The sequence below is a fragment of the Bubalus kerabau genome, chromosome 9 (genome assembly GCF_029407905.1).
Source record: "Bubalus kerabau isolate K-KA32 ecotype Philippines breed swamp buffalo chromosome 9, PCC_UOA_SB_1v2, whole genome shotgun sequence".
NCBI lineage: Eukaryota > Metazoa > Chordata > Mammalia > Artiodactyla > Bovidae > Bubalus > Bubalus kerabau.
In genome coordinates this window covers 68,152,690-68,165,561 of record NC_073632.1, presented here as the reverse complement: position 1 = coordinate 68,165,561, position 12,872 = coordinate 68,152,690, and the positions used below count along the sequence as shown (strand labels likewise).

The following is a 12,872-nucleotide window of genomic DNA, read 5'->3' as shown; positions in this document are numbered from 1 at the left end:
AGGACCCATTTGTCCTTTAAACACACACACACACACACACACATCTCTGGAGGTGATTCTGTGTTTGCTTCTACCCTACCCCAGTGTCCAGCATCTTGCACTATTATAAAAATTTCCTTGAAAAGAGCTGAGATCCCCCACATGTAGCCAGGATACTATTTCTTCTGCTGGCGAGTAAGAACATCTGGTTAACGTCTACCGAAATAGCCTCAAACAGGAGGCAAGGAGAGACTGTTGAACAGAAAAGGAAAGGTCATCTCATTTCGCCCCAGGAATACCCTACAAATCTGAAGGATTTAAGTCACCTGCCACCCAAATCCCCAGAGTTACAAAAGGTGTGCTTCAAACATCTTCTCTTAGAACCCTGCATATTTCTTACCCCTGAATCTTGGTGGTCCACATTTTTAATCTTCCCACCTTCCTAGTTGTAAGGTACCACTTAATTCCTGGGACACAACAGCTCTGCTTGGCAGAAAGAATAGTCTCACATAGTCTAGGGTATTCCTTGGGAGGAAGAATGACAGCAAATGTGACAGTGTCTCACGTGGCACAAGACTGTTTATCATTACAGAGCGAGACCCTTGAGGATCCTCTCTCTCAGCAGACATTTTCCTGGTCTTTTAGGAACTTTCCCGTTTTTCCCACCCTTCTCTTTTAGTAAGTAATACACTAAGAGCAGTAGATAAGCTGTGAGAAGTCAGAGGGTGCGTAACTCCATCCCAATCTGTGCCGTTCTGCACGGCTTGGCACACGTGCATGCGGCTGCACTCTCTGAGACCTGCTCTATTTTCCCTATTTCTGGTCGCTGATGCCACCTCTGCAAATAGCATCATCCCTATACTACTTTTAGGAAGAATAACTTGTCATTCGCTTTTGCATCTGGAGAAATAAAAAAATAAACAAACCAAAAGAACAAAAATGGAGACTCAGAAATAAAGAATTGGGAAAAAATGAGTAGCGATGACATTTATTTAATACTCTTCTCTATACAGCATAAGACGAAACGAAATCATTACTTCAACAAGCTGCAAACCTATAATTGTGACCTCGTATCCTTCCTTTGATTTCCTTCTAAACTCAGGAATCTTTTGCTGGCTAAATCCCAGCTTTTTTTTTTTTTTCCCCATCCCCGGGCCAACTTTTTGGCTTGCTTGGGAACAGCTGCCAGTTCTCTGTGCTGCCAATCAGTCAAGAAACGTGCTCACATTGAGGGCCTGGCTCCATCCCACCCAGCGTGCTGAACGCTCTCACTTTTTCACACACAGCCTTTGCCAGGCTGCACACAGAAGTCCAGCTCAGACAGGAAAGCTCACTGCATCACCAGTGAGCTCGGAAGAGGTGCCAATGTCAGCGAGAGAGACTGTCAACATACTTGAGGAGTCGATGGCACAATGAAAGATTTTACTATGCGTAGCAAGTAAATGAAAAAAAGAACACTTCTGAAGTATCAGGAAACCAAAAGTGCCATTGTTTACTTGCTCCCTGAAAGCAAAACCAATCTACTCCTTTGTCTGGTCTGGGATTTGGTTAAGAACACAAACAAACAAGAAAAGAAACAGAAAGGTATTTACTGATGAATGCCAACAACTATTTTACTGTCTTTGTGTTTCTAAGAACAGCCTTATCTACTGAAAACCACACACCACTACTACACCTGGATATGCTCCCTTTTATTCAGGAATTTTCTGAATCAATTTCCTGGTTTACAACTTGTCCAACCAAGATTCCAGGTGTTCTCACCATAAGAAGGGTCCCTTTCTATAGTTGTCTGCTTGTATAGAACCCCTCCAGAAATGTCACGGACACTCTGACAATAGAGCCAAAACCTGAAGGCGTCTGGGGACATTCCAAGTTTCTGAATGGAATGTGAATCCATTAAAATGATTAGGTAATTTTACTGATATCCTCCCATTTGCGCCAAGTGGTAGAGCGGCCAAAGAAAAGACAAAATCAAAACCAATTCTTGGATTCCAACTCTGAGTATTTTGGTGTGGAAACTGTATTTTCTTGTAACTCATTTAAAAAACACACCATGCTTTCACTGTTTAATTGCAATCTCAGTTTTCAGGAAGCAACGAGAAATGAGATCTATAATCAATGTTTCTCTCCTGTTCGGCTTTCAGTCTAAATGGTCCTGCGCTTTTATTGGCAAAGGAGGGCAGGTAATAACAGTGAACAAGAAACCTATTCTAAGAAGCAGTGGCTCAAGTGAAGTACCACTACACCATGAGTGACTCAACCCGGTACTCAAGAGTGATCACTCTACATCGATAAAGCCATGCTAATTGGACAATGGCTTGCTGCCAGCTCATGTTGGCGTGACGTATAATACCCCTGGCTGACGGCTATTATGTCTATCACACCTTTTTTTTTGGAGGGTAAGCTGGATGGGAAGTGGAAATAATTTTGAAAAAACCATCCCAAGTGCTATTTCACTTCTTATCATGAATTAAAAGTTTAATTAAGTATCCTGTTAAAGGCCTGGGTTCTATGATTAAATATGAGAAAAATAATACTTCTGATTCCTGATCAAGTGAAGAACTTTATAGCTCTGAACTCTTGCCTTTAAAGCTATTACTAATTTTAATTGAAATAGCTAAGAGATTCCATAACAGGGCAAAGAAAGAAATGTACCGGATGTTTAATTCATATAAAGAGAAGAGTTTTAAAATGAACAGATACACTGGAAACTACTTCTACAAAATTTAATTCAAACAACCTTACTGTCAAAGGTTTTATAAATGGACCTATTTTAAAATGTTGATGACCGTTTTCATCCTACATTATACAGGAGGAAATAGGTATAGTCAAAGAAAGTCTTAAAACTGGCTTTGAAATCAGGTCACTTAAAAATAATTCTTAGACAGGTCTTAGTTTTTTGTCTACTTAACTCCTTCTACTATGCCAAAAGAGGAATACATCTCTGCTTAAAGTTCTTTAAATAGGACTTACTGGCCTCAGGATTTAGAAAATGTAAGAGGTTTGGAAATAGCTTATCTATTTCAGTTTTAAAATTAGCTATTGCTGTGGCTATTTTCACCCCAGATTTCCTTCCCTCTGTGGCAGTGCCACTAAGCAGCCTTCAGAGATGGAATCACAATAGTATTAGCACCCCATTTTGTGGCTTTGCTTTTATTGTACCCCCATCGGAGACAGAGGCCCAGATTTCAGGGCTGGAAGTCACCTCTGTGTAACTATAAATATGTTCTGCCTTCAGGCAGTTCAAAATTATCAGCATGATTCTAGGACTTGAAAACTTCTTACTTGCCAGCAAGTAGTTACCTGGGATATTTTGACTTATTATTTATTCGCTTTTTTTTTCATCTGCTGCCAAGTCTCACTAATGCAACTTGGAAAATTGCACTACAGCTTTTAATGAGGACCCTGAGGTAAGAGTCATTTCATCAGAGAAGGTTGTGCTTTCCTTTTAGGGGAATAATAACATCTACTGTCTATATAGCACCATCCTTCCAAGAAGTTTAACTTATCACATTTCATTAATCTGAAGAGCAGACTTGAAAGGCAAACTATTGCCCAGTATTGTTATTCCCTGCGTATGCAGGGAGTAACATGGACATTGAGGTCATTAAATGAAAATAATTTTTTTCAAGATACTTCTGAAATGGTTATAGAGTAGTGATCTACATTTTCTACAAGCTGTCTGTGTTCTAGGTTATCAAATAGCCCAGGGGTTCTACAGCTCTTGAGCTGTCACCTGTGAACTCTCGTAAGACCATCTCCAAAAGGTCAGGGAGGATTTACAAAGAGAAGAGAAGTGAGCTCACGTCTCTTCTGAAGCCGAATGATTCTCTCCTTTCCAGACCAATCTGCCTCCCGTCTCCCTGGTCTTTCCCTACCTCTCAACCCAAACATCTTGCCTCTCTTTCTGACTTACAGGATTTTTTTTCCTCTCCCTCCGGTAGGAGCCTAGAAAAATTCAAAGACCATCAACTTGTCGCTTAGGCTAGGTAGCCAGGGATCATCCAGTTCAACTCCATCAATTTTTGAAGGATGAACCTTGCTAAGTTGAGTATTCCCACTTGCTCAGGAGATCCTACCCCCTTTCAAGTCCTCAAGAGCAATTCTTTTAGGGACTAGTCTTGTGTCTCCCATATCAGCAAGTTTTCTCTCTCTTTTGGAACTTTCTCATCCACCCAAGTATGAGTCAGGATGAGCTCTGCTGTGCAAACACACACACACTAAGTCTTAATGCCTTAACATACAAGTTAATTCCTCATTCATGTCACAGTCCAATTTGAGTCAGATGGCTCTCCTCCAACAGTGACTCAAGAATTTAGGTTGTGGTTCCACCACCTAGGAGTTCTCTGACACCAGTTCAATGGATACAATTGAAGAGCTCAGGCTTACTCTTAACTGCCTCAGGCTAGAAGTGGCATGTGACTTCCTCTCACCTTTTACTGGCTGGATCTAGTTACCCAGCACGCCTGACTGTGAATGTGGTCTTCTTGTGTGCGCAGGAAAGAGGAAAATTGGATATGAGTGAATATTGATCATCTTTATCTTCAGGGGCAAGTGTGCTGGAATTTCTCCCTACTGAAAACAAAAGCCCAAAGAAAACCTCTTGTGACTCTATTTCCCTCGTTTCTGGCTTACCTCTCTACTCGCTTTAAATCAAAGGCTTAAAAAAATGTAGCCTATGTGAGCTTCTTCAAATACTTTTCTTCTTCTTTCTAGAACAGAACCCAACTGGTTTTTGCTCCTATTGCTTTCCCAAGTGCTCAACAAAATCATGAATGGCTTCCAAATTACTGGATGGTCAATTTTCAACCTTCACCTTAGCTCACTATTAACTTCATCTGACATAGTTGATCACTCTCTCCACCTTGAAATACTTTGACACACTACACTTTTTTTTTTTTTTTTTTTGCTTTTCTATTTCAATAGCTGCTTTTTATTGGTTTACCCTATCGCCTCCTCTTTTTCTCTCTGACCTCTTAGTTCTGGAAAGTCTCAAGAATCGATCCTTAGACCACTCTCTCTCTCTCTCTTTTTTTTTTTCCTATCTATACTTACTCATTTGGCATTTGTATGTGGTCTTGGTACTTTCAATATCCCCAATACTCTGGTATTAAAATTCTATCTCCAGGCTAGATTTCTCCCATGAATCTCAGTCATGTATATCCTTACTGGGTAGCAGACAACTCTGAAAGGGCTTCCCTGGTGGCTCAGATGGTAAAGAATCTGCTTGCAATGCAAGAGATCCGGGTTAGATCCTTGGGTAGGGAAGATCCTGTGAATAAGGAAATGGCAACCCACTCCAGTATTCTTGCCTGGAGAATCCCATGGACAGAGGAGCCTGGCGGGCTACAATCCATGAGGTCTCAAAGAATAGGACATGTGTATGTCCTTACTGTGTAGCAGACAACTTTACCTAGATGTTAATAGGCTTCTCAGACCTAATATGTACAAAACAGAACTCCTAATCCTGCCCCACCCGCACCATCTGAAACCTATTTCCTTCAGGCTTTCACCAATCCCAGGTAACGGCAACTTCATCCTCCCAACGGTCTACCCAAACTGTGGAGTTATCCTTAACTCTTTCTCTTTCAGCTTGTATTTAATCTACAGAATAATCCCATAAGCTCTACCTTCAAAATATTACCAGAGGGACTTCCCTGGTGGTCCAGTGGTTAGGACCCCATGCTTCTACTGCATGGGACCGAGGTTTGATCCCTGGTCAGAGACAGAAGATCCCTCAAGCTGCACAGCCAAACAAACAGATGTTTGCAAACTTAAAAAAAAAATATTACCGGAATCTAACACTGATCACCACTCCACTGCTATCGCCTGGGCCTGGGCTTTCATGTCAGGCCTGGTTTGCTGCCTCAGCATCTTCAATGCTTTCCTTGCTATGCCCTTGTCCTCTTTCAATTTATCCTCACCCAGCAGTCAGAGTTATCTTTTCCTGTGAAACCCTCCACTGGCCTCCCAGCGCATCCCAAGGAAAGGTAATGCGTCCTGCTTGTCTCTGATTCTTCTCTGCTGTGCCACCTTCCACGTACCCTTTGTTCACGTTGCTGCTGCTGCTGCTAAGTCGCTTCAGTCGTGTTCGACTCTGCGCGACCCCATAGACGGCAGCCCACCAGGCTCCCCCGTCCCTGGGATTCTCCAGGCAAGAACACTGGAGTGGGTTGTCATTTCCCTCTCTAACACATGAAAGTGAAAAGTGAAAGTGAAGTCGCTCAGTCATGTCTGACTCTTAGCGACCCCATGGACTGCAGCCTACCAGGCTCCTCCATCCATGGGGTTTTCCAGGCAAGAGTACTGGAGTGGGGTGCCATTGTGTTGCTGCTGTGTGTCAAACAGGCCAGGCCGTTCTAGCCCCAGGGCCTCTTCCTTGCCATTCCTTCCGCCTGGATCACTCTTCCTCCACGTCAGCACGGCTGTCTCCCTCACCTTTTTCAGGCGTTTATACAAAAATCACCCCCCAGGGACTTCCCTGGTGGTCCAGTGGTTAAGAATCCACCTTCCAAGGCAGTAGACACAGGTTTGATTTCTGGTCAGAGAAGGTCCCACATGCCTCGCAGTGACTAAGCCCAGGGCGCCACAACTGAGAGAGAAGTGTTAGCATCGCAGCTAAGATCCCACGTGCTCCCACGAACTGCAACTAAGACCCAATGCAGCCAAATATAAAATAAATAAATACATTTAAAAAAAGTCATCCTCCAATCAGGCCACCCTATTTAGAATGGCAATATCTGAACCCTGATGATCCTTAACCCCCTTTCCCTGTTTTATTTTCCTCGGTGGCATCTAACAAAGTCCATGTTGTATTTATTTATTTTCTCTCTCTCCTTCTCCCCCCCTGGAATATCAGCTCTGTTGTGTTCACTAGGTTCATCCAGCACCTAGAACGCTGGCTCCTGGTACAGCCTTTGATTTACATTTATAGGATGAATGAATAAATGAATGAATGAGTGAGGAAACAGAAGCTCAAGGAGGTTGACTGGCCTGCTCAAGACCCCATGTGCAGTTAGTGCCAATGTCCTGATTGTGGTTTTCCCAGCCCCTCACAGTTGATGCTCCTCAGTTCCTAAAATTGGCCTACTCTACTTGAGAGTTTCGTCTAGGCGATAGATGAGGGGACGCCAAAGGGCTGGCTCTGTGCTTCGGGGTGGGGGAGTGCGTTGCGTTTCTTGGTCAGGCCACGTTCCAGAGACCTCCCCGACCCCCGCAAGAATCACTCTCGGGCTCAGAACGCTGTGGGCATCCTCTGCTCATCCAGCACAGAGCACTTTCTGTAGTATGACATCCTGAAAGCACTGTCCAAAGATAATCATGCCTGTCTTATTGCTTCTTTAAAAAACTGGGCCTAAGCCATTCCAGGAACATTAAGGGCTTTCATCACTGCTAAAAACTTTCAGACAAGACGATTCCATCATTTCCCTGCTGGCCTCTGGGCCCAGCAGCACTACACAGGGACATTCTTTCCTGCACCCTGTGGTGGAGACTTCATAACAAATGCCATTTTTTTCAGAACCCTTTTGAGTCAGTTTTCCCTATTATTTAGCACTACCAAAACAAGATCTGTCACAAAACATTGGGAGGGAGAGAGAAAGTGAAAGATACAGGAAAAGCAAAAGATAGAGACAGTGAGTGAGCAGAAGTCTGAAATATATTGACACTTATGAAAACCTAAGGTCCGCCTGAAGGGGCCATACGTACGTCCATCTACCCTACAGCCATTCCCTGGGTGAACCTTCCCCTTCTCTGGAGAGAAAGAACCCGGGAAACAAGCCCAGAGAAAGGGACCAGAGCCTTGGCAATAACCTCTCTCCATCCTGTTTGTTTGTTTATTGATGGCAAATGAGAACTGGATATATTTAAGGTATACAATGTGATGTTTTGATATATGTGTACACTGTGAAATGATTACCACTAAAAGCAAATGAACGAATCTGTCACCTCCCATAGCTATCTTTTATTTTTGGGTGTGTGGTGAGAACTCTTGAGATCTACTCTCTTGGTGAATTTTAAGTATACTATATACTATTATTAGCTACAGCCACCATGCTGTACATTAGGTCTCTAGAACTTATTCATCTTATAACCGAAAGTTTGTACCCTTTGATCAGTATCTCTCCTTTGGCCCTACCCCTCAGCTTCTGGTAACCACCGTTTTATTCTGTTACTATGAGTTTGACTTTTTTCCTTAGATGCCACAAATAAGTGAGAATATGCAATATTTGTCTTTCTCGGTCTGGCTTATTTCACTTAATATAATGTCCTTCATGTTTATCCATGTTGCCACAAACATCAGGATTTCCTTTTTTTTTTTTAAGGCTAGATAATATTCTCTTGTGTGTATGTATGTGTGTATTTACATACAGGCCTCATCTTCTTTATCCATCATCTGTTGACAGACACTCAGGTTGCTTCCAGATTTTGGCTGTTGTGAATCATGCTACAGTGAACATGGGAGTGCACATAGCTCTTGGAGATCGTGATTTCATTTCCTTTGGATATAGACTCAGAAGTGGGACTGCTGGATTGCATGGTAGTTCTACTATTTTTAACTTTTTGAGGCACCTCCATACTATTTTCCACAATGGCTCTACTAATTTACATTCCCACGACAGTGCACAAAGGTTTCCCTTTCTCCACATCCTTGCCAACATAGCAAGAACGGCCTAGCCATGCTTGGCCCATCAACCACTTTCTCTTCATCTCTTAACTCGAAACATGCTTACTATTATACATCAGATGATCTGTTTCGTTGTTGAATGAAAGCACTAAGGACAACGCCTTATCCCCTAGTCTTTGCTAACACACATTCCTGGATGTGCTTTGCAATGAGGAGCCAACACTCAAGTCACACAAATCCTAGGGGCTATCTGTCATTCCATTTTAGGGGAGGGGAAAAAAAGGAAGACCGTTTCTTGACTCTTTGACTTCCAGGAGGCCCCTTTCAGTTGAGAGACTACACTGGTCCTGTGGTGGGCTCAACTCTGCAGGTAATGGTGCTGCCCGTCAGGGGTCAGGGTTTGGGGCTAGAATTGCGCAAGTGGACAGCAGCTGCAGGCCGGAGCCGGGTCTGGCCTAAGCCGACTAAGCAGGGCAGTGGGAGGGGTAGCAGTTTGTAACTGGAGATTTCCTAGCCAAAGATGGAGCTCTTGGATTTGGCCATGCTGGTCCATGAGGAGCTCAGTGGCTGGCCGGCCGAGAGCACAGAAGTGAGCCGAGTGAGAACAAGGCTGGGACAAGGGCCAGAAGGTGACCTGACCATGATGGATTATGATGAAGATTTCCAAGGAGCTAATGAAATGCTTTTTCTTACATCATAGGAACCAAATGCCAGTGAGTTCCAGGCAGCTACTTTTCAAGGTAGTGTTTGTGATGTTTATTCACCACTTAATTCAAATTCTATGAAGTCATCCACTGAGCTAAGTAGGACAATGATCTTTGAGCCTGCAAGGACCTTGCAGTGTCCACACAGCAAGGAGAGAAAACAATGCCCGGTGCTTGGGGCCACAGGAGGGGCTCTGAGCAGAGGAACAGGCTTTGGAAGGGGGTCTCAGAAAAAAATTGCAGACCCATAAAGGAAAATGCCATGAGGGTTTGCTCGCATGCCCATCAGCGAGATGCTTAGAGCTGGGTTACTGACAACATGAATTCACATATCATAGGAAGGAAAAAAAAAAAAACGTTTAGTTATATCTGAAGGTTTCAGGCGCATAAATAACCAGAACGTTTTAATGATTTGGAAATGCAGATGACACAGGGGCAGAAATCATTTCACACGACTAGAAAGAAGAAAATCAGCGTTTAGCAGATTCTCACTTAACTGGAACACAAACAACCAAAAAGTTCCAACAGCAGATTTCTGTGTGACATCTCTTCAGTGTGCCTGACCACAGTGCCCAGGGCCAAGGAAATAAGTGATCATCAGGGATTTGATCTAAAAGAAACTTTTAGGTTAGGTTTTACTGCCTTGGCATTGTATTATGATACATAATTTAAGGACTTCAGAATTTTAGGGGTTTTTACAGGTAAGAACTGGGGCTCAGAGAGGTTAAGGGACTAGATGAGGATTACAGAGCTTACTGGGATAGGGGGAGGCCAGGGCTTATAAGGGACAGGGTCCAGGGAGTTTTAAGATGTGGTCAGCAGTCATGGAAGAGGGACTAAATTATGTAAATTATGGTTTTCATTTGTAAATACATTTTAAAATCTAACTTTTTAAAAGCAGTTGAAAACATAAATGAGGTGGTTCTCAAACAGATACAGATAGTAAATTAACTGTAAACTCCACCCTCTCCCCAAAACCATTCTGGATAAGTGGGATTCTTGTTAGATATTTTCAGAGAATTCTAGAGCGAAAGTAAATTCAAAAGGCATTCTTGACACCTGCCCCTCTAGAGACGAAGAAAGAGTCTTACATTTGATGAAGTCCTACCAGTTTAAATGGAGACTTTTATATTTATCCTATCACCTCATGATGGATTAAGTAGCTGCCCATTAACACAGACGAGGACAGTCCAGCTCAGGATCACTAGTCACCAGGCAGCCGCCTCTCCTTGGCCTTCACTTGGCACATAAACGTCCCTCCCGACCCCAGCCCCGATTACAGGACCTTCAGCTGATTGCCTCTTTGGCATCTTGTATTGGCACGTTTTTAGTTATCCTCTTGCCAGCAGTGTGAGTAATGGGGCCTTTCACATGGGTACATAACAAAGAATATTCATGTGAAACTGCTATGTCACCCTCACTTTGCCGGCTGGCCACTCTCCTGCTTTAGGTCCACTCCCCAGACATTGCTTAACAGGGGACTGGATCTGGTGATCCCTCTGACTCCCTGTCTATTTTGGGTTTTTTTGGGGGGTGGGGTATAGAGCAACTTTTAAAAGTTGAAGAACAGTTGATTTAAATTGTTTCAGGTGTATAACAAAGTGTTTCAGGTTTATATATAGGAATATATATGTATCTATATTCTTTATCAGATTCTTTTCCATTATAGTTTATTATAAAATATTGAATCTAGCTCCCTGTGCAAATAATGTTGTCTTAAAGTCTATTTTGACTAGTATCAATAAAGCTCCCCTAGCTTCCTTGCTGTTTATCTATTTTATATTTTGTATATAGTAGTGTGTATGTTTGTTTCTTAGTTTGAACTTGAATGCCTTTCTGCAGAGCAGCTGCTTGCCTCACCATTGCCTACTTCTTATATAATGAAAGTGAAAGTCATTCAGTCGTGTCCAACTCTTTGTAACCCTAGTCCATGGAATTCTCCAGGCCAGAATACTGGAGTGGGTAGCTGTTCCCTTCAACAGGGGATCTTCCCAACCCAGGGATCAAACCCAGGTCTCCCACATTGCAGGCAGATTCTTTACTGTCTGAGCCACAAGGGAAGCCCACTTTTTATATACAACCTGCTTTATTCATTTATATGATTTCTAGGCCTCCGGAGGCACTGGATTTATGACCTCTGGGACTTAAAGCTAGTACCACCCATCATTCCCTCAGGGTGACTGGGTCCTTGGTGTCTCCTAGGAGCGCTGTGAAGAGCTGCTCTGTGGATCATGGCACAACTCTGGGGCTCTCTTTGTGCAGACTACGGATGTGAGCTGTGCAGGGCACAGCCTGTGCAACTGTCAGTGGCCCCAGTGTTGGTGGTGCATAGGAAACGATTCTGGCCTGAACACAACGCCTAGGGCTGCTCAGTGTTACTCTTAGTCCCACAAAAATGAAGAGGAGTCAGGATGATGGAAGAAGAGAAACAGCATATGCAGTTCAAAGGGGTGACCAATTTAATGGTCTGTCAGCATGAAGCCCATCTTTTGAGTGCTGGCAGCCCAAACTAGTCAATTGAGTATCATCTCTGGACAGAGCAAGTACATCTACTAGTGTCCCCAAGGTACAGAAGTGACTGGATTCCCCAAAGTAATTAAGAAACCTGAGTAGGGTATTTTCAACAATGGTAAGAAAAGCAGTTTACACTTCTTAGAATCTTACTATATTAACTGTGAAAACGACTGCTTGCTTTTACTTTGCCCCCTGGGCAAGGAAGGTGCTGTGAATGCTTTCATTCTTTTACTCTCAAGGGAAGTCGAGTGTTCCTTCAACCATTTGAAAGAGAAAAATCATAGCAACAGTCCCAGTGATTCAGATCCCACATCTAGGATTGTACTAAACTTCGGTCAAACGACTCAAAACCCGAAGAGTAAGTGAACTAGAAACTATGAGAGGCTGCGAGCCACAGGTGAGGTTCAGATTCACGCTTCCGAGACCTGAAATGCATCAAATAGAAACCGGCTCAGCCACAAACCTAACATGTGGGTAACTTGATCATCAACCCGCGAGCGGGGATGTGGCACTGCGCCCACCTTCCAGGTCCACCTCCCAGTCAACAGGCCTCTATTAGGAACCACACGAACAAACCAAAGTACTGTACCTCCTCGGGCAAGCTGACCACCAAATCATTTTTCGTCTGTCCGACCAGCGCCTGCCAGAAGTATTCACTGCATGCGGCCAGCACAGCTCGGTGGGCCCGGAACTCCTTTCTTTCCACGATCAGGGTCACGTCACAGAGAATATCCTTTTTGCGCTGGTCATTGAGGCCCAGGAGGATGTTGGTGCAGTGGACTGTGGACTCATACACATACATGGGGGAGTCAGGCTTCTCATCCACAGACATGCCGTTCACACCCTGAAAGAGAGCAAGCCAGCCTGGGTCATCACGGCTCCCTGAGTCAGAGAGACGGTGAGAAAGGATGCTGACCTCCTGTGAACCACTACCCTGATGGAGCCAGGCTAAAAGGCGCAGAACTGCCTGTTAGCATCTTAGGCTCAGCACCGTGAACTCATAAAACATCTGGAAAGTTGTGTTCTATGGCTGACTTTTCTCCTTTCCC

General features: G+C 43.6%; 1 protein-coding gene across 6 annotated transcripts in view; it reads right to left on the bottom strand.

Moving 5' to 3' along the window:
- Positions 1-12,872, bottom strand: part of BACH2 (BTB domain and CNC homolog 2) — a 389,117-nt gene that overhangs the window by 74,189 nt on the left and 302,056 nt on the right. For all 6 annotated transcript variants that reach the window (XM_055535470.1, XM_055535469.1, XM_055535472.1 and 3 more), the window contains one exon: positions 12,413-12,667. In XM_055535470.1, the coding sequence (XP_055391445.1) occupies positions 12,413-12,655 (243 nt within the window). In that variant the 5' untranslated portion in view covers positions 12,656-12,667. The remainder of the gene's footprint in view (positions 1-12,412; positions 12,668-12,872) is intronic.